This window comes from Lytechinus pictus, chromosome 10 (assembly GCF_037042905.1).
Source record: "Lytechinus pictus isolate F3 Inbred chromosome 10, Lp3.0, whole genome shotgun sequence".
Lineage (NCBI taxonomy): Eukaryota > Metazoa > Echinodermata > Echinoidea > Temnopleuroida > Toxopneustidae > Lytechinus > Lytechinus pictus.
The window spans coordinates 18,389,775-18,412,697 of record NC_087254.1 but is presented as its reverse complement, the minus strand read 5'-3'; the positions used below and the strand labels follow the sequence as shown (position 1 = coordinate 18,412,697).

The 22,923-nt window shown below is 34.0% G+C and overlaps 1 protein-coding gene across 2 annotated transcripts; it reads right to left on the bottom strand.

The window, feature by feature from the left end:
• Window positions 1-8,893: 8,893 nt before the first annotated feature.
• Window positions 8,894-22,742, bottom strand: LOC129269207 (mapk-regulated corepressor-interacting protein 1-like). 2 transcript variants are annotated; one of them, XR_010294837.1, is made up of 7 exons: window positions 22,575-22,742; window positions 19,499-19,547; window positions 15,021-15,172; window positions 14,007-14,057; window positions 12,834-12,884; window positions 9,388-12,486; window positions 8,894-9,248 (listed from the first exon to the last, which is right to left on the bottom strand). XR_010294837.1 is itself a non-coding variant. In XM_054906675.2 (6 exons), exons 1-6 carry the CDS (start codon window positions 22,624-22,626, stop codon window positions 12,416-12,418), a joined length of 426 nt encoding a protein of 141 aa, XP_054762650.1. In that variant the 5' UTR covers window positions 22,627-22,742; the 3' UTR covers window positions 8,894-12,415. The 2 variants fall into 2 exon arrangements, 1 of the variants encoding a protein (XP_054762650.1); XM_054906675.2 differs by having other exon boundaries at window positions 8,894-12,486.
• Window positions 22,743-22,923: the final 181 nt, after the last annotated feature.

The following is a 22,923-nucleotide window of genomic DNA, read 5'->3' as shown; positions in this document are numbered from 1 at the left end:
GAAATTACATTGAGAGTCAGCAATCTATGACAATCACCACATAAGTATATTAATTAATTCAAACGACATAATATATAATTAGTTCATAAATCATTTTACTTGATTAACCACCATAAAAGTACACAAGACCGGCAAATTTATTTAAAAAAACGAATATATATATATATATATATATATATATATATATATATATATATATACCCTTAAACATAATCATTCATGATTAGAATGAAAGTATAAAACATAATCTTGACAGTGAATTTTATCTAACATTAAACCTTAAATAATTTTTTTAAAATAATTTTGTAATCGATTATATAAGGAAAAAAATCGTAAAAAACTTTGCTAATTTTTTGGATAACAACATAAAAACTAATCAACATTTAAATGTATTTTTGCTTATTTTACAACTTTTTTCAATAAACAGTATATTTTTTATTCATTCATAACATTAAATAGTCTATATGGAAACACTAACTACTCAAAATTATTGCTTAAAAATATATATAAACACTTTATCTTCCTCCTGTAATTGACCTAAATAAAAGCCACCTTCCCGTAACAGGGTGGCGACATTTGACCACTTTTGACGGGGGCTGATGTCGGCTAGCTACCGACTTCGGTCACTACATCTATCCCTGTACGTGTAAGGAAATTTTTACACTGCCTTTCATGTTTTGTTTTGTCACACTCACCATGCAGAAGGGCTATTCCACGGTTACTCACGTTACATTTGGAGACACCTTGACTCATACTTGGAGCTGTAACTCCATTATTATTGATAGGAACTAAACATCTCTATCACAACATAGTACGCAGTCTGACTATCCTTTGTATAAAAACAAAACTTGGGAAATTTCATTATGCTCCTGGCAAATCTTTGAAATGTGTCGGTTACTCATGTTACATGATTTGGACATGCATAAAATGAAAAGTGGACATAAGTGAAAAGTGTCCTCATGCAAGGCTTTTATGAAAGTTGATTATATCCATTTCAAAGAAGTATATTACGGAGACAAATTTGTATATAATTAAAAAAATAAAGAACACATGGTTTTTACTAGGGGTGCAGATAAAGTGGTTACTCACGTTACGGTTCAGATGTACAAAGACACATTGAGCTCATGTCCACCAACCTATGGAATTGCCCATATGTATTATATCAGTAATAATTATAATAGCTGCATTAGTAGGTTTATTGTTATCAAATCATCATTATTATCATTTACAATTATAGGAATTTACAGAGAGCAAATAACTTGTCTCATCAAAGCCACTAATGAGGATGAAAACCCTCCAAAATTGTGGTTTCATGATTTTTTTTGTTACCAGAAGTATTTATAGTTATTGAGACAATCCAATATATTATTTCTGTAATATCATAATTCATTTTGAAAAAGTGTGTAACGAAATAAATGCAAACTGATTATATAAAATCACGTTGAAGAAAAAACAAATTGTAAATCGCTAAACTCCCTACTAAGGCTTTGGTAATACATGTAAATGTAAATTATACTCGACGAACATTTCGATCATACAGGGAAATTGATAATCTTGTTTACCCGCTATTTATCATCATATTTTCATCATATTCATCCATACGTATTATTAAAAAATAGCTAAATACTTAAAAGTTGACCAGAAAATTACCATTATCAGGATCGGTCAGTGTCCAAGTCCTCAGCATACACTCCTATTTTCCGCTTTAATGGGGTTCTTTGTCATGAACAATATACACTTAGCGTGTCCCAAAATGAAATATCCCTCTCATAGACAAGAATAATTATTAGGATCATGATTTGAACTAAACCCGGGACTAAAAGCCTACAGAAGTTTGTGACTTTCAAGACTTGGCGATCAGCTTTTATGCTAAAACGATTCAGCTCATCTAGCGTTCCTTAATGAATCGATATGGAGTGTTCGCAAAACTATCCAGACGCCAGAACGTATAGAGAAACTATTTCCAAATGCCCTTTATAAAGAACACCTACTTACCAAGGTCCGGACCACATTGGCAGATATAGTTCTCACCCCTCAATGATTGTTACAAGTTTAATCGTTCTGGAATACGGCTGTTTCCACCCCACACTCGTCTTTCACGTTATCGGGACTCCTTTATTCCGAATTCTATACATAATTATGTACAACTCTAATGTATTCACGGTGATGTCATATTCCTCTATTCAACTCATAATTATGTAACACGATGTCTTTTCTTCTTTTTCGTCCTTCTCTCTCCTTATTCCTCCTCCTCCTATTTCTTCTCTTTTTGATCTTTTCTTCTTCTTCATTTCTCTTCCCTGTTTTTTCTCCTCTCTTTGACTTACTTTCACCATTGTCTTGTTCAAGTGTTATGTTATGTATACAATTGAATTCTACTTTTACAGTGTTTGAAATTTAATGATGAACATATTCAGCACATATCGTACTAGGATTCGGGGATGATATAGCAGCATACATACCTTTCATCATTATCCACATGCATTGTGGATTGTTAAAGTAATTGCAGACAGTTATTAATAATGTACATGCATATTGATTGTTCATGTGAATCATTTCATTATTGTTACGATATATTATTCCTTTCATCTTTGTGTATACGTACACAGCAAAAACTGTGGTGTTAACCGGTGTACATAGAGGACCACACCAGTTATTTTATACCGGTGTTGAATTGGTGGTGTTAGTTTTACACCTATAGGTGGCATTACAACACCTTTGGTTGCTACATTTATACGCTTTGGTGTTATTTTTAATCTCTAGGGTGTAATTTTAACACCTCGGGGTGTGGTCCTCTATAAACACCAACTGGTGTCAGTTTTAACACCGCAGTTTTTACAGTGTATTGTTAAAGCCAATGGAAACCAAATTTCTTTGTATGCGTACATTTACCAATAAAAAAAATCTTCAATCTTTATGACAATGTTGTCTTTTTAGAGGTCAGTGAATCGAAACAGAAGATTCGTTCTAAAATCAGGACAAACAACAAAACTGTGATATTTCGTCAGCTCTGACATTGCTGTTCCCATTCACCGATCTTCGACAAAGACTACATTGTGATTTGACTTGCGAATTTAGAGCGAATATGCACTGCTGAATAATAATTTATGTGCCGTATAAACTAAACAACATTGCGCTTTCAATGCCTTCATTTCGCGTGGCTGGGCGAAAATTCGTTATTCAGATGTGTACACTGAAGAAAAAGATAATCGTTGCCTGCACAAATTATCTTGCCAAATGAGGTACTCCGTACAGTTAGATATTTTGGTAATTTGTTTATTTTTATTGTGGTCGCTTTTGTTTCATTGCTTAGAAAAAGTAGTGACCGAAGTCGGTATCTAGTCGAAATCAGCCACCCCCTCCCCCTTGAGCAAAAGTTGTCAAAGGTCGCCGCCCCATGAGGAAAGGCGGCTTGGTCTGTTGGTCTATTATTCAAAAGAGTAAATTCGAATGTTTTAGATTGTTGTGTACTAACAGTTAGTCGTACAATGTATACGTTTTTCACTATCGTCATATGAGAAACTAGGAAAGTATTTAAAGTGATCAAAAAATTAGTAAAAAGTTTTGAAATGTAGGTGTCAAATATTATTTGGTTTATACGATTATACTTTGTAAATAAAAGAAAGAAAATATTTTCATAAAAATTATTCAATTACAAGGATTGCAAGTTTGGAGTAAACAAAAGCAGACTGATGTTTAGTATTTAGCTAGTCCCCCTTTTACTTGGTGCTTTTTGTTAGAGCAAAGTTATTTAAGAAAAAATGCGGACTTAATCCTGGTTAGAGGAATAATAATAATAATAATAATGATAAAATGATTTTTTTAAATAGGAATATTGCATACTACATTATTGATGAAAAGAATAATATGGGTAAGTTTTTAGTTTAATCTTTGGTTTTAGTTTAATAACTGAACAAGAATTTCAGTTATTGCCAAATAAAACCCACTGAAATATAATTTATATAAAAAGTGGATCTCCTAGAGGTGCCATTATCAAGTCTATAGGGAAAAGACATGTGATCGATCCCATGACGTCATTTAAAATATAAAACTTGTGTCCTGTCTCATCAGAACCTTTGATTATACAAGAGATTGCATCTCTATAAATTCATTTATTGGATTGGATCATATTTTAATGATATATTCCATTCTGATCAAAAATTAATAAGAATGAATAATGATGTTGATAATAAAATTGATTATATAAAAAATAACAATGATATTAATCATCTTAACAGGCTTACTGAAAAAACATGTCAAAACCCCTATTGAAAATCATAGAAACAAGAAAAGTTGAAGTAATGATGAATTAGATTAAATTATAAGAATAATTAAATGACAGTAATAAGAAAAGTAAAGGTGATGATGAATGAAATTATAAGAATTATGATAACAAAATAAACAGGAAAATGCTTTCTAGTTGGGTTTTTTTCCGGCCATTTCCTTCATTAATCGATTACAAATTTTAAAAATTATTTCAATTTTTTTTTTCAATGATTTTTTTCTTCTACTTAAAAAAAAAATTGAAATAAAAATTGATGATGAAAAAAATTAAAAAAACTTTTTAAAAACATAATTTTATTTTGTTAAGATGTAAATGATAACATTTAGTCATTTTTTTAAGTTTTTATATTTTTATAACGATAACAAAAAAATAATTTGCTGATATATTACACGTTGACTCACCAGAAATTAATGTTGACGCCGCCGTCGCTCTGCTGTGCGCATACAGCAGTGCTGACTTTGTAATTATTCTTTGGTGGAGGCTGAAATCGGTTAGCTGCCGGTTTCGGCCTTTTATTCTTAGCGTATCGAGATTCTGATATACTTATCTATCTATATTGACTTTTGACGAAAAAATTCGGGGTAAGAAACTTTCACAGGAAAATCCGCAAATTACGCAACACTAGAATGTAGCAATTTTCAATATATTTTTAAAAAGAATTTTGCCCCGTTTTATATCCCAATTTCTGCTCGTGCACCACGCGCTCGCATTTACGTGATTTTGTTACCATTTGAGGAAGTACATGAACAATTAAGATCACATTTACTCAATTTTGTTTCAAGTCAAACATAAAGATTCAAAGATATACCTTCTGAATTTCGGGATATTTTGGATTAAGTTTCGGGAAATTTGTTTTTGAGCTGTGGAATATTTATATATATATATATATATATATAACATGATTTTACTGTTATCTCTGTATGTATGTATTGAACATTGCTTCAAATTTTAGAAACTTGAAAAAAAATTGTTTAGAACAATTTAGTAAACCAAGATGTATAATACTCGTACAGACTTGCTTAATTTTTTTTTGTGTACTTTGGTGAGCGGGAAAAAAAACACTATATGGCTATAGCTTATGTGACCTCATGCACAAAGGAGGATCCTGTCTCTTGATTTTGGACGAAAAATTTCAATAAAATCGGTCAGGGAATAATTAAATTCTATCCATGAATATGCAAAAAGAGAGCTGATTATCTCATATCCCTATTTATTATCTGTAATTTATCATATGAAGATATTTATTCAGTTTTTTTTTTAATTAAAAAAAAATAATAGTAAAAAAAAGGATTAAATGAATAACTCAAGATCATTACTGATTTTTTCTCTTTTGGGTTAAAATGGAGACGTGTTTTACATGTCATGTATGAAAACGTTAGAAAAAATATAATTTCATTTAATAACATAAGAGAAAAACAGAGTTGACACGACACTATCAGCTCAGCTATTGCATATTCAGGAGGGCATGCATTAAACTGTTTAAATAAAGTATTGATATACTGTAAAATTAAGTAACTTTGTCACTTTTTATCAGTTTTATAATTCTTTAAATAATTAGCGTTTTGCTTGTTGAATTTCATGTAAAATAGATGCCATTTTCAACAAAAACTTGAGAATGATTTCGGGGAAGTATGTGACCCATGTCACATTTGCAGCATATTATATAATGCACTGCAAAAACACCGGTGTTGATTTAACACCAGCCTGGAAACTCTATATGTCTACACAAGAGAAGTGTTAAACAACACCAGTTTGGTTTGGGTCTAAACTCTAACACCAGATAGGTGTTTATACAACACCAATTAGTATTAAAACAGCATCGGTTTGAGTCCAAACTGGCGTTGTTTCAATACTTCTCTGGTGTGGACATATATAGATTTCGGGCTGGTGTTAAATCAACAACCGAGTTTTTGCAGTGTGGGTTCAATAATGGTATTTTTTTTTTAGATATCTATATTTTTTGTATATTCATTATTACTGAAGGATGAATAGTAACCATAATGAAAGGTAAGATGCTACAGTGTTAACTCATAATTTAATGTTACAAACTTTATTTTCATTCATCAACATTTCCAGGGAAAGGGAGGGATTGAATCACCGACTCTGCAAAAATGTATAACTCCAAACAATATTTTAGGCTTCATGTTCATTTTTTTATTATATCCTTTACATAATAAAGGTTTAAAAGTTCCACTCTTTTTATTTCTATACATAAGCTAGATTTAAAATTGATATAATTGAATTCAAATTGCACCCACAATGTCTTGTTAAAAGGACGGGTAGTCAAGTAAGGCAGAGAAATAGCAAATAGACACAAGTACCACATCAAGGTCAATAAGGCCAGATATATAGACCAAAGAAATATTCATGAAAACTGTAAGTCACAATGACATATAAAAAACAGCAAGGATATCAACCTTGTTTAAACACACTGCAATATCATGGAAGATGAAACATGGGAACATAGATTTGAGGATAAAGTATACCCTGCCACCCCCCCCCCCCATTCACTCCACCTGACGATTGCAAGTAATACAGATTCAGTTCTGTGCTAGAGTACCTTGTGAGTAAAGGTGATGATGAATGAAATTATAAGAATTATGATAACAAAATAAACAGGAAAATGCTTTCTAGTTGGGTTTTTTTCCGGCCATTTCCTTCATTAATCGATTACAAATTATAAAAACTATTTCAATTTTTTATTTACTGATTTTATTTTTCTACTTCAGAAATAGACAAGTGAAATCAAATTGATGATTAAATAGATAAAATACTTTTTAAAAACATATTATCATTTTGTTTAAATGTTAATGATAACATTTAGTCATTTTTTTAGGTTTTTATATTTTTATAACTATAACAAAAATAACACTTTGCTGATATATTAAAAAAGTTGACTCGTTAAGAATCAATGTTGACGCCGCCGTCGCTCTGCTGTACGCATACAGCAGTGCTGACTTTGTAATTATTCTTTGGTGGAGGCTGAAGTCGGTTAGCTGCCGATTTCGGCCTTTTATTCCTAGCTTTTCAAGATTCTAATATATTTATCTTTCCGGAATTTGAAAAGATCCCGAAAATACTGACTTTTGCCGAAAGATTCGGGAAAAGAAATTTTCACAGGAAATTCCGGGAAATCCGCAAATTACGCAACACTATAGAATGTAGCAATTTTCGATATATTTTTAACAAGAATTTTGCCCCATTTTGTATCTCAATTTCTGCTCGTGCGCCACGCGCTCGCATTTACGTGATTTTGTTACCATTTTAGAAAGTACATGAACAATAAAGATCACATTTACTCAATTTTTTTTCAAATCGAACATAAAGATTCGAAGATATACCCTCTGAATTTCGGGATATTCGGGATTCAGTTTCGGGAAATTTGTTTTCGAGCTGTGGAATATATATATATATATATATATATATATAAAACATGATTTCATTGTTATCTCTGTATGTATGTATTGAACATTGCTTCAAATTTTATAAACTTGAAAAAAAAATGTTCAGAACAATTTAGTAAACCAAGATGTATAATACTCGTACAGATTGTATTGCTTATTTTTTTTGTGTACTTTGGCGAGTGGGAAAAAACACTATATGGCTATAGCTAACGTGACCTCATGCACAAAGGAGGATCTTTTCTCTTAATTTTGGACGAAAAATTAAGAATTTCAATAAAATCGGACAGGGAAAAAACTTCTATCCATGAACATGCAATAAGAGAGAGGATTATCTCATATCCCTATCTGTAATTTATAATATGAAGATATATATTCAGTGTCTTGTTCGAAAATGTTTTTAAAAAAATTGAAAATAAAGGATTAAATGAGTAACTCGATATCATAGTTGATTTTTTTTTCTGGTTAAAATGGAGACGTGTTTTACATGTCATATATGAAAACATAAAAAAATATATAATTTCATTCAATAACATAAGAAAAAAGAGTGGACACGATACTATCACCTCAGCTATTGCATATTCAAGAGGGAATGCATTAAACTGTTTAATTAAAGTATTGATAAACTGTAAAATTAAGTAACTTTGTCACTTTTTATCAGTTTTATCATTCTTTAAATAATTAGCATTTTGCTTGTTGAATGATTTCGGGGAAGTATGTGACACATGTCACATTTGCAGCATATTATACAATGCACTGCAAAAACACCGGTGTTGATTTAACACCAGCCTGGAAACTATATATGTCCACACAAGAGACGTGTTAAACAACACCAGTTTGGTTTTGGTCTAACACCAGATAGGTGTTTATACAACACTGATTAGTATTAAAACAGCATCGGTTTGATTCCAAACTGGCGTTTCAATACTTCTCTGGTGTGGAATATATAAATTCCGGGCTGGTGTTAAATCAACACCTGAGTTTTGCAGTGTGGGTTCAATAATGGTATTTTTTTTAAGATATCTATATTTATTTTCTGTATATTCATTATTACTGAATGATGAATAGTAACCATAATGAAAGGTAAGATGCTACTGTGTTAACTCATAATTAATTGTTACAATCTTTATTTTCATTCATCAACATTTCCAGGGAAAGGGTGGGAATGAATCACCGACTCTGCAAAAATGCATAACTCCAAACAATATTTTAGGCTTCATGTTCATTTTTTTATTATATCCTTTACATAATAAAGGTTAAAAGTTCCACTCTTTTTATTTCTATACATAAGCTAGATTTAAAATTGATATAATTGAATTCAAATTGCACCCACACAGTCTTGTTAAAAGGACGGGTAGTCAAGTAAGGCAGAGAAATAGACACAAGTACCACATCAAGGTCAATAAGGCCAGATATATAGACCAAAGAAATATTCATGAAAACTGTAAGTCACAATGACATATAAAAAACAGCAAGGATATCAACCTTGTTTAAACACACTGCAATATCATGGAAGATGAAACATGGGAAACATAGGTTTGAGGATAAAGTATACCCTGCCACTCCCCCCCCCCCCTCCCCCCCATTCACTCCACCTGATGATTGCAAGTAATACAGATTCAGTTCTGTACTAGAGTACAAATAGCTCACTCCACATTTAATGTTTAATCACAATAAGTACACCGTATGGTCACTGTGAACCCCTCCCCCCCTCCTCACTATTTAAACATTCAAGGCCCTGTCACATAGTTCCATGCAAGCCTTGTGGGTGATTGCCCACAACTCACCCACAACAAAGTTGAGCATGTTCACAAAATTTTCTGGTGCAAATCGGGCTTGCTTGTGAGATACTGTCAATGCGAGCGACCTGCGGGCATAAAATAAAAGTCACAGGCAAGGCTTGCACACAGAACGATGCGAGACCAAACCAATCTAATACATAGGATACATCTTTGGCTTTATACCGAATACTGCCACTTCGATGTTATTTTTCACACATATAAACAACTAAAGATGAATACCATATTTTGTACTTATGAATACATTAGACTTTTCTTTTAACTAAAAATCTCTTTTGATTTCTTTAATTTGACCTTTTGTCCCCCCCCCCCCCGTCACTCTTAATGCAATATTTCTAATACAAGGATGAGATATATAACAACCTCATACATGTAGATATTTTTTTCATGAAAGACTGCTCTTAGACTCTTACATCTACAACTGCATGGCCAGTTCCAAGGAGGATTCCATGTAACAGATAGTAGGTGATTTTCACTGATAACTGTTAAAAGAAACCTTGCACCTGATCGGCTCAAAATAAATTAGTGAGAATCACTCCCCAGGTCTGCATTCAATAAAAGTCAATACAAACATTTTATTTTTGAGAGTTTAAAAGTACTATAGTCAGTACAGAAATATCATTCCCACTGAGTATTTATCCAGTACTTGTATTAAAGCATTGTTTCCAAGCATGCATGTTATGTACTGTATTGAAAATTGAAATCAACAGCATCCCAGATGATGTACAAAGCCAAGGTGAACAATTATTTTTGTTTTTCTTATTCTTCTTCAGGGTAAAGTCCAAGATATTTCTCCCCATTATTTCTGTAGTTCTCTATACAGTTGCATTGCATTTTGTTCTTGCAAAGATCTTGTTAGTTAACACTGGAAACACAAGCAACAAAGCTCACCACAATAAGGTACGTAGTAAATAGGATACAGGGCCAGTATTCAATTGAAAGTATGGTTTGAGAAAGTTTTTTACTCAGCATTTTCATTGGCTCAGCAAAATTCTTAAACTCGTATTCAAATTACATCTAAGTAATTTACTTTATGAAGCCAAATTGAAGCAAAATAATAACCATTGTGACATCATAAAGTTGGAGCGAAATAACATGCAATGTACGTATCCATCTATGTGCAGATTGTATGACTGTGTGTATCATGTTCGTAAACTGCACACAAGCCTCACTAAGTCTGGCAGGCGGCTGACTTAGATTTAAGCAAAATACTAAGCCAAAAAAATGCAATTGAATACCAAAGATGGTAAAGTAAATTACATACGCAAAATACTGAGTAAAATGCTTAATATTCTGGCTGAAGTATTGATTTGAATACTGGCCCAGGTACAATTTATCAAACATGTTACAAAGACGGACAGTTTTTTTTTTTACATGACTGCAAAAAGCTGTTGACCTGTCCAGTTCTGAACAGGCAGAATATGTCATGAGTTTATCTGTGAACTTAGGCAAAACTGGCTTAAGAGTTGACATGCTAAACAGTCAACCTACCACAATAATACACGTGAAAAAAAAGAATCATTAAAAAACATCTTTCTTTGAACAAAAAAATAAATTGAAAAAAATGGGAGAGGAAAATAAGGCAAAACTACAAACAAATCAGAACAACTTTTAAAACCCTCAAGCAAATGAAACTAAAGTTGACCAACCGAAACCTAAATTGGCAACAGAAAGATTGAAATCAAACACCCATGCATTACAAACTAAAAGCTTTACAGGGAATTTAATTTGCATAGTGCAGGCGATTTGTGTCAAGAAATGCAAAAATTAATCATCTTGCACATTTAACACAATATCTGCATTGTGACATCTATAAACATACTTGGCACTGTCTTGGCTTTCAAATGATATCCCCTACAATATTCTGGAAAAAACATGTTTTTAGAGGACTGCTGTCTTTTTTTACTCATGATAAACAGATGCCACGAGAATGGAACCATGTTTTGAGCCAATATTTTTTCAGCATATATCGCCTTAATACAACCTTAGATACAGATTTCTAAATGTGCACATTTGTATTGGCAATAGATACTACTGTCACTACCCAATACAATATTATTGCCTTCTTGAATATATTACGGCCCTGGGTCAAAAAGCTTGTAATCAATTACAAAATACAAATCTTGTTGTAAGTTACTGAAATCTTGCAATTTCATTCGTCAATAGGAAAGCTTTTTTTTTCAAATCACGTTTTATGAACCAGGAACCCCTTAAAGATATCTGCCTAATCCTTCATCTTAAGAATAAATTATGGGAACTACAAGTAATATCCAGTATTACAAATTCAAAGTGTACACATTTGCTTTCTCCTCAATCAATAGCAAGCCTATCATATATATATATATATATTGCTTTTTACAACCTCCTATAAAAAATATATATATTCTTTCATAAGAATTTTGTATATATATCTCTCTGTGAGATTATATTCATATTCAGTGCATGACATTATGATCCAACTCATAAAAAGGTTTGGTTCAACCTGAGTAGGATTCAGAAGTGAAGCATGTACATGCACTTCAAAGGGATAAGTTCATTAATATATCGTCAGTGGGACAATAAAACATTGTACCTGAGATTTCTTTCTTTTTCATGGGGGGGGGGGTAAACTTTTCAGGAGAGCTAAAAGACAAGGCTACCATAACATAATTGACAGGGTTATGATAGCATTTTGACAGAGCAGAAAATATGTCTTGAGCTCCCATCAAAGAAATCATAAGAAATTGGATGACAATGTCTTATCATCCCACCAACAATATCAAAGTCATACACACACAATATACTGTACATTCGTTGAATCATCACATTGCTTGGAGAGGCAGAAAGACATTAATGCAATAAAATTTGTACAGATGTCCTAATGACTTTCTGCCTCTAAGGTACTAAGAGATGGACATATTGCTATGGATGGGGGTGTATCAAGGTGTGGGTTACGTTTCTCCATCAAGGACTGGCATGAGTCTCGTAAGGCAGAGGCTGTCCCAGTCAAATGGCTTGAAATCTACAGAATAATTGGAACAAAAATATGATTGTGAAATTAATGGATGATAACTCGCTGATTGTATCACATGCAATGTGCTTATTCTAAAGAATTAAAGCCCATTTTATAATGGCAAATGTAGGAAGTTGATGCTGAGAAGTATATGTAAGATCTCCTTAACATTTGTTAACTAATAGGATTTGAATTTAAAAAAAATATATATATATACAATCATGAAAATCAAGAGATCCTTAAAAAAATCTGTACTACAAAATAGTCTTTTAACATTTTGATTGATGCATGCATTATTGAAAATGAAACAAGAGCAACACAAAACACAGAAGAACTTTGGACAATTTGATACTCACATCTAAGAGATGGATTTTCTTCTTTATCTACAAATTCCTCTACACACGTTCCTGAAATAAATTATCAAAGATTATATGTTGTTAAGCAAACATGACATTTGAAAAGCAGTCAAAACTCTGACAAAGTTTGAATAAACAATAACATGCAAACACTCGATATCAGCGTTGTAGCATCATAAATAAAAAGTACCCATACATAAAGTGTGCTTTAATACTTCCTATTAATATCATAAATGTATTATCACCCAAGCACTAATCCTAACCTCACTGTACAATCATCATGAAATAAAGACATTTAGATTCTATTCCAATAGTATGTTCATCCATATGCACAAAATTTGATTATCAAAATGTATACAAATATATTGATAAACAAAAAATAATGTCAAGACGTGTATATGAATTAAATTACCAGCCAAAAAATGATAAACATATAAAATACATATTAAGTAAATAAACAGATACACAAAATGGATGAATAAAAAACAAATACATGAAAAAAAATCAACCATAAGTCCATCACTGAATTCATACTTCATATATGTACTGAGGATGATGAAGTTTCTTCTCAACCCTCCCCCTTGAAAGATGCGAGTTGGAAATGAAGACGGGAGTGATATAGCTGAATCATGATTATGCTGCTGCTCCTAATACTGAATATGACGATATAATGTAGGCTATATCTTTTAACGTACTATTACCATGATTAAAGAAGAAATCATAAAAAACGCATCGAAATCTGCGTAAGTAAAATCTGCAGATTTCGAAGTATGGAGGATTTTTATCACGAAAATTTTAAGATATTCATTTTTTTTTTAATTAAGGGAAGAAGAGTGTGCAAGATAGTTGGAGTTGATCAGTCGAACAGCTTTCTTATGTAATAATAGTAAATCGATTTAAATCATGTCATGGATCCATGATCATGTTCATGAGAGTCACTCGTAGGAGTTCTAGTTCATTGGGGAACTTTATGAAAATTACAGTAGCCATCTATAGGCATGGCAGTAGTCAGCATACTTCAAATGTTAACCAACTTGAAATGTGATTGAAAAGATGACTTCAGCTAATGATAATGATGATGATGGGGAATGTGATTACGACGAAAGTGCAAAAATACTAAGTGATAATATAAAGTACAATTTAATTAACAATAAAGGTACACACACTACTTACCTTTTCTTCCCTGTCTACAGTCATTGAGTTCTTTTTGTGTCCTTTCCCATTCTGCAAAAGATAAAAGGGAAGATCAAGATATAATACACGGACAAATAGTAGACATTACATGCTCTCATTTATCTACATGTTCTAAAACAGTCTGCTAGAACAAAATAATGACCCCAAAATGTACTTGTACATGGTCTCAAATGTTATTCTAGATTCTCCTTTATATGTATACAAAACAAAGCTGCCAACCTCATGTTTCAGAGACATTGTTCAGAAATCATAGAGTTCTAAAATATGATGATACATTGGAAGAACATGCAGATGAATAAGAAACATTGGATAGTAGTTTTACACTGTGAAATCAATTCATCAATAGGCTTCCTCATAACTATGAGGGAGATTTGTGAGCAAAATACAGGTTCTCAGATTTAAGACCTAATTTTTTTTTACATGCTCTTCTCTTAGAAAGAAGACCTCTATAAAGCAATTGCATTTACGCAGTACAACGCAGCTACATGTATAGATGATAACGTACTCAACTCAATAAACAAACACCACTTGAGTATATTGATATAAAGTTCAAGGATATAGTACTTAATAATGACAATAAAGATGCTATAAACATTGTACATTATCTCTGACTGGTACAGGTTGAAATAATTGATCTCATACTAGTAAATGTGTATAATTAAGGTCTTTATGAAAATTATGTTTGCTACATGTATGCACGGACAGACTTATAGGTCCAAGTAAATACTATGGGACTGCATGAAGGAGCATCATCAGGGGTTTTCTGTTTAAAAAAAAATTATTTTCTATTGGGGATAACAATTAATTCCTTTCCAAAGTATTATTCGAGTGGAAATTTTATTTTTCCCATAATAGAGATTGCATACACAAAAATCAAATTACTTTTATTACTACTACATATAATTGCATGAGTAATTCGTTTATGTCACAAAGCAATCAAATATAGGTGTATTGTCATTTCAAATCTCTCTCTCTATATATATGAGTACCAACCTGCATTTAACATCTTGACTAGTTCATAGTGGTCTCGTCCAAAGTGGTCGACAGAAAGCCCTGGTTCTAGATGTGAGTGTTTTGAGTGATGATCTTTTTTTCTGCCAGATATAACAGCACTACTAAAGGAAGGTCTAGGTGAAGTCTGTGGGCTAAGAATCAAACAAAATTCAATAAAGGTAATTTAGATGTGATCACCAAAAGAATATTATCAAACACCATAATCAAATCTGCATACCGGCTAAAAGCCAGCCGAGGTATCCAGTACTTTTGAAACAATGATATGCACTAACTGCGTTACGTGCAATGTTCAAGTGGGCATAGAGAACATAATCATCACATGATCGTCTTGAGACAGGAGAACTGCAGATAGTGCAGGTATCATAAGGTGGACATCAAGACATTAAAGAGATCCTTGTGAAAATATTACATCCCTTTCTTAAAGGACAAGTCCACCCCAATAAAAGGTTGATTAGAATAAAAAGAGAAAAATCCAACAAGCATAACACTGAAAATTTCATCAAAATCGGATGTGAAATAAGAAAGTTATGACATTTTAAAGTTTCGCTTCATTTCACAAAACAGTTACATGCACATCCTGGTCAGTATGCGAATGAGGAGACGGATGACGTCATCCACTCACTATTTCTTTTGTATTTTATTATATGAAATATTCTAATTTCTCCTCATTGTCAAGTGAAAAAAACGATTGTATAATTATAATAATATTGTATAATTCAAACTATAAAAAACAAAAGAAATAGTGAGTGGGGGACATCATTTACTGTCTCATAATTTGCATGTCACTGAGCTGTGCATATCACTGTTTTGTGAAAAATAAGTAAAAATTTAAAATGTCATAACTTTCTTATTTTACATCCGATTTTGATGAAATTTTCAGCATTATGCTAGTTTCATTTTTCTCTATTTATTCAAATCAACATTTTTCTGGGGTGGACTTGACCTTTAAGATTGTTGCATTGAGACTGTACACAGGGAGAAAAAGAAAAGTTTTACTACGAAAAACGTTTGCCATGAAATAGTTCATTTTCCTTGCTGATGTCAGGCATAGTCCATGTTTTCCCTAGGGAAAAAAATGAACTACACGTTTTTTCACCCCCCCCCCCACCTCTCTATTTGCGAGCTGTGCGATGCGACGCGCACCCCTGCGCAGCACTGCTTAACCGAGCTGAATGGTATCAATACTCTCTACTACATGTCAAGGGAAAGTTTTGGCAATCGGCATATGCACTAACCAAGTGCGCTTGCAGAAACAGACACCTTTTGATCATCCAGAGTTTTGGATCGCTTTATTCTGCAACCTGATACAGGACAATTAAATTTTGAATAAACATAACAAGGCGAGTCAATTAAGATCCGATGTAACAAACGTTAGCTGGCCTGTGCGTTGCAATTTAACTTGAGTGAAACTGCAGCAGGAGCGCAGCTCTAATTAGCCAGAGTCAGGTAGAAGCTGCACGGAGCCTACCCAGAAGCTGGTTAGCTCAGGTCTAGAGTCATCTGTTTTTTAGCAAGGATGATTTAAAAAAATTTGGTCCAGATTGGTTACACAATAGTTCTCACTTTAATAAAGAAGGGACATAAAACAAATCAGGTGTTTCCTTCCAAAGCATACTTGGGATATATTAATCCTTGGTTGGACTGGAAATATAAATATTTTTCCCTCGGGGCGAATCTGGAAAAATAGTAATTGCCAAACCAACCTCTAATAAATATTTCCCATTATATCCTACATAAATTAAATCCTGTATGCTGATTGGTTTAAATAGCATCATGAGACCAAACATATTCTCACTATTTTGCGATGTCGAAAATGAAACGCCCACCGAAGAAAATGTGCTATGATGGAATAGTCGACTATTCCATCATTGACGTCACAGATCATGATGGCGCAAGCACTAATACATGTTCCGTGCACTGAGCACGTAGCTAAGGCTTTGCCCCTCAGGAAAAATAGTAATGCCAGTCCAACCTCGGATGAATAATTCCCGCTATACTTACTCAAAGCCTGGTATATTTGTATACTATGCTTTCCCAAAGCCTGGTATATTTGTATACTATTTAAGATAGTATAAAATACAAAAGAACAAGTGGGGATATGACATCATCAGCCCACCTAATTATTCATAAAGACATGCCTAGAACTGTTTCACCGGAATAATGCAAATTTTTTTAAATTCAATAATTCTGTTATTTGTTATCCAATTTTGATCAAATTTTCAGCATTTTGCTTCGTGAATTTTACTCTAATATTGAGACATAGATTTCTCCAGGCTGGAACACCCCTTTAATCCCTATAAAGGACAAGTCCACCCCAACAAACATGGATTGAATAAAAAGAGAAAAATCAAACAAGCATAACACTGAAAATTTCATCAAAATCGGTTGGAAAGCAAGAAAGTCATGACATTTTAAAGTTTCGCTTAATTTTAGAAAACAGTTATATTTACATCCTGGTCAGTATGCAAGTAAGGAGACTGATGACAACATCCAATCACTATTTCTTTTGTATAATTCATTACATGAAATATGAATTAATCTATTTTTCCTCATGAATGGTAAAGTGAAACAAATGTTCATTCCTCCCTGGACATGTGGAATTACCATTATTTTAACGTGTACAAACTAGGAAAGAGGGTCCTTATCAGTCAATTCAGTCAAAATTGAATTATTAATTTCAAACAATAAAAAACAAAAGTACATGTAAGTGAGGGACATCATCGATTCTCTCATTTGAATAATCACCGAGTTAAGCATGTAACTGTTTTGTGAAAATAAGCTAAAATAAACTTTGAAATGTCATAACTTACTATACATCAAATTTTGATGAAATTTTCAGTGTTATGCTACTTTGATTTTTCTCTGTTGATTCAAATCAACTTTCTTCTGGGGTGACCTTGACCTTTAAGGAGATTGCAATCACTCTGTATCTTCTACCAGCCATGTACCAGCAGACTGTATTCCAGTGGGAATACAACAATAATGGACCACATCCTCTGCATCGCATTGTAGATGCCCTTGCAAACTTAGCGCCTGTTTCAAACAGGTGGTCCACAACCAACTGCATGGCCAAGTACATATATACAGCTTGGGAAATAATTATTACACCATACGGTACGAGAGCTTAATTGGTAGTCTGCAGGCACAGACCCTTGGTTTTCGCAATTTGCATACTAGTAGTGCATAATTCAGAGTCTGAATCAGTGAGACTACTTTCAATACTGTATGTACTGTTACACAGAGTCTTTGGAGTCTAGTTTTCACTCCAGACCTCTTATTGGTTGAAGTGTCAAATATGAGTCTGTGCCTGCAGACTACGTGCATTTAATTGATATCATTTGGGCTAACCATCATTTTCCAAACTGTACATGCACATGTACACGATCAGAAGCTCCTTACACACACATACTTTCTTCCATGTTGGATCCACATTGTTTACTTCTCAGATTGTTTCAATTGGATGTTCATCCTGATGAAAAGTGTATTGTAAAAACCACAGGAAAAATATATATTGAAGGTTTAAGGAAAATCCATCTGAGATTTCCTTTTTTTTTCAGAATACCATTGTTTTCATTTTTGAAAAAAAACAAGGGTTTTCAAGGATGTTAAGGATTTTCCATGAATAAGACCAAAATTGTACCAAAAAAAAAAAAATTAAACAATTTTTTAAAGTTCTAAGTAAAAAAAAAAACATCAATAGTGACCAAAATAACTGAATTAGACCAAAAGGATTAGAAAACCTGGGTGTCAAACGAAAATACTCATACATTAGACCAATCAAAATGGTTGGTAGACAAAATGATCAATAGACCATCTGGTCAGTGAATGAATTGAAGTAGCCTAACTGGATATTATTGGACAAAATAATGTCTAAATGGTAATTAGATGAATAGCAAAGTAGCAAACATTGCTCAGGTGTGGACCTAAATGTACATTAGCCAAAGAAACTGTTGAAAAAGCATCTATCATGAGCTCACACAAAATTTGTTTGTTTTACCAGCCATGTCATGGTACATTAATCACATGATGGTATTATACACCTGGTGTAAGACACAGGCAATTACATTGCAAAGGTACTGGTAGTCTGGAACAGGAAGTCTGATAAAGCAAGCAAGAAATGAATCGACATAATATTATACGACACATGGGGGTGTTGTTTGCCTGTGACTTCACAAAATTTAAACTAAAGAAATCCACACACTTTCGCTCTTTTTGCCAAACCTTCATATGTTTCTTCTTCTTTTTTTAACAATTGCTGAGACCATGTACATGATTTTTTTAAAATAAAAGGTGCATAAAATTGATGTCAAATGTAGTGTGGCAATTACATGTAGATAGAAATGCTTAATTGAAACAGTACATGTAACCAAAATCTACGATTGCAATTTGCAAAAACAGAGAAAATTACTTTATTTAATTTACTACATGTACCATAAAAAATTTTAAAATTCACTTACTTAATCATGCTACGGCCACTTTCTCCTTCATCTACTGGCTGCTGTAATCCTGTAAATGGTTCAATGATTAAAATAATTAAATATGTATAATGTATGCAACTTAATAAAGGTGATTTACAGTATTGGGAGAGTTTGCGAAATGCTGTGTACTTTGCAAGCTGTAAAGAAAATTTATCAGGCAGTCTGAAACTTAATTTTTTGGTCTACCGGTAGTCTGAGTATGACTGCATATTTTTCTTGCCATTTTTAATGAGTGTGAAACAAAATAGAGTCTACTTAACTGAACTAAATTGAATTGAATATACTAATTATGAATATAAATTAATTAAAATTGGATCTAACTAATATTTGAATAAGACTCTATGCACAAAGTCTTTAGATCTATTAAAGAAGCGAAAATTTATAAGTCAGTCTGATTTTCATCAATATTCTAGATCTATGCATGATCACTAAAACAATACAGATAAAACTAAAAGACAAGCAATTGAGCAACCACCTACTCAGAGTCTTTCATTCACTCTGTTTTAGGGCATTTGTTTACAAAGGAATAAAGGTTTTATTCAGAAAACATTAGAATAATGAATGAATGAAACTACAGTACAGTTTCACTCTTCAGTAGGTGTTAACTTAAGTTTCATTCAGCTCAGCATTCCAGCTAACCCAGGGAGCTCCGACCTGCAAAGCAGGCCAGAGCCCAGGACTCGTCCGTGTAATATTAGGCAGACATGGGTACTCTCCAAAATGGGGTAGAATGGGGTCGCAATAGTACTCCAAATAAAATGGGATAAAACACATTATGCACTGACGGTACCTCAATTATAATGGATGAAGGTCTATCGTGACACAGAATCCTGACATCGAGGCACAAACTGGACCCTCAAAAAAAGGAAAAGTTAGACCTCTATGTTGCGTTCATTCTCGGTATCGATCGACCATTTCGTTATCAATTTTGAAAGAAGGAGAACGAACAAGACAGAACTTTTCCCTTTTTTTGAGGGTCCAGTTTGTGCCTCGATGTCAGGATTCTGGGAAAGAGTTCCATATGCACCCCCCATCAAAAATAACAAAAGATTGTTGAGACTTCCGGTTCGTTCACTTCTGATTTTTCTATCATTTTTTACCTTAGTTGGGACTCATACTCACCTCGTTTTATCTGCAGTCAAGACCTCTTCCCGCTATGCTAGCGAGAAGTGCTGATACCGGAAGGGGTATTTTAATGATTATCAGCCAATAGTTTGACTAGTCTTGACTCACAGACCTTTACTGACTATTATTTTATTAAATTGATGTCTATGGACAATTACATGCACTAGATCCTGCTCGATATTTGACGGAATAAAGCCATATTTTGGTAGGCCTATGTATTTCCACTCCCCTATCATACATGTTCTATTTTAGGGCTATATATATTATTCTGAACCTTCTCCATGTTTTTATTTTCAATTTTTTTGGGGTGTGCATATGGAACTCTTGCCGGATTCTGTGTCAAGTAGACCTTCATTTAATCGAGGCAAGTGCATAATTTATTTTTTCCCCCTTTTGTTTGGGGTGCCATTGCAACCCCATTCTAATTTCTATTTTTTTTTCTACCCCATTTTGGAGAGAACCCTCTGCGTAATACACGGACAAGTCCTGGGCTCTGACCCGCTTCGCGGGCCGGAGCTCCCTGGGTTACAATCCAGCATGCTTTATTTGCTTAGGAAGTTTTTTCCCAGGGGGGGGGGGGCACTCAGTATATAATAATAATAGCCAATTTTTATAGAGCGCTTTTCCCAGAATGGCTCAAAGCCCGTTACAGCATATTACCCCGGTCATTGGATTCATTTCAATCCCGCACGAAAAGTGCACAGTTTCCACTCCCTGGGGAGCATTCCTTGCATTCATCGCAGCCTCATTATGACGCTGGCAAAATCAAACATACAATATCTTTCGCTTCCTATCGGGTACCCATTTAGCACCTGGGTCGAGAGTGGCAAAGTGTGGATTAACGCCTTGCCAAAGGACGCTAGACCGCGGTGGGATTCGAACACACGACCATCTGTTTACAAGGCGAGAGTCAGAACCACTACACCTCGGCTCTTCCAATGCATAATGGGTATGTGCCGCGGAGGGGACCCCCATTTTTACACTCAAATTTCCGTTCCAGGGCATAGCATTTTCATCTTATTGAGAAAAAGAACTAAGAAAGCCGCTCCAAATTAGCATTGCTTTTTCTTCTTATATCGAGAGAAAAGAAGAAAGAAATCCGCTCCAAAGCTAAGCTTCGCATATTTTTCGTTACGCCGTTCCGGTCGCATTGATCCGCCACAATGAGCTGCAATTTTGGTGAAAAGCGGCCGCAGAGCGCGGTCCAACCATCGCCTCTGCGCGAGCACACCCGGTGCCCGTGCCGCGCCGCTGGGCTAGCTGCATACACGTATGCCCGTTCCAATATTAATAACTTCCATAGGGATGCACACACAGGCGACCCGTTCCAAACCAAGGTCAAGGACCCTCGTTTTCACAAACATTTGTAGTTCCGAAGCCCGTTCCGAGGACCCTCCCTTTTACAATAAGTCCGCTCCAAGGCCTGGTGTTTGTCTCGCCCGTGGCACATACCCACCACTTTTTGGTCGAGTACCCCCCCCCCCCCCCCCCGGGTTTTTTCTCTTGCTTTTTCAATTCCTTTTCGGTCTTGCATTTCGTAAGCATGGTCCATGAATGATGGATCATGGATGGACCAAGCTGAGAAAAGCCAAAGGAGCGCAACTTCAACAAAATATGGCTCCCAAAATATAGACTCTAACTTTAGCAATACGATACACACACCTAAAAATACCGGCGGTAGTCAAGAGCGGCGGCACGGCCGCGCCGTAGCCCGAGCTCCAGTCCAAGACCGAAAGGATGATCATCCCTAAAGGCTAAACCTTCGGGCGCTACTACATCCACTGTCCGCTTCAGTTTCTACTCGCGACGCCGGGTACCAGATCGCGCAACTGGGAGTGGGATGACGCAATTTAGAAAGAGTACATGCGATGATTATCTCGCAAAGACAAACTAATATTACTTTGAAATATTACTAATCTACTGAACTTACCCCTCCTCTTCTGAATATTGAACTTGCTTGGACCTTGAGTCAATTTATACATATTTTCATGTAAAAAATGTTCGGGTCGTGCGACGTCGCATATCAAAACAAATGTCTCTAATAATAATCGATCACAGCAAAGTTGAATAATAACTGCTATTCTTATCCCAATTTTTTTTTACTAATTATCATTATTTTTTTTAATTAAATTTTATTTTTAATTTATTTCAGTTGAATTATTGAATAATGATCTTTCATAAATTGATTTCATTACTGTATGAAAAAACTAAATTAGCTAAAATACTCGAAATTCAAATAAAATTTATTGCAATAATAACTTCTACAGACTGAATACATT

Excerpts from the sequence above, each read along its gene's own strand:
- LOC129269207 (XM_054906675.2), bottom strand. The coding sequence starts at position 22,626 with ATGTATAAATTGACTCAAGGTCCAAGCAAGTTCAATATTCAGAAGAGG. Across the intron at positions 15,173-19,498 it reads AGTGGCCGTAGCATGATTAA|CCCACAGACTTCACCTAGAC; the intron begins GTAAGTGAATTT and ends TTTGATTCTTAG. Across the intron at positions 12,885-14,006 it reads CTGTAGACAGGGAAGAAAAG|GAACGTGTGTAGAGGAATTT; the intron begins GTAAGTAGTGTG and ends AATTTATTTCAG.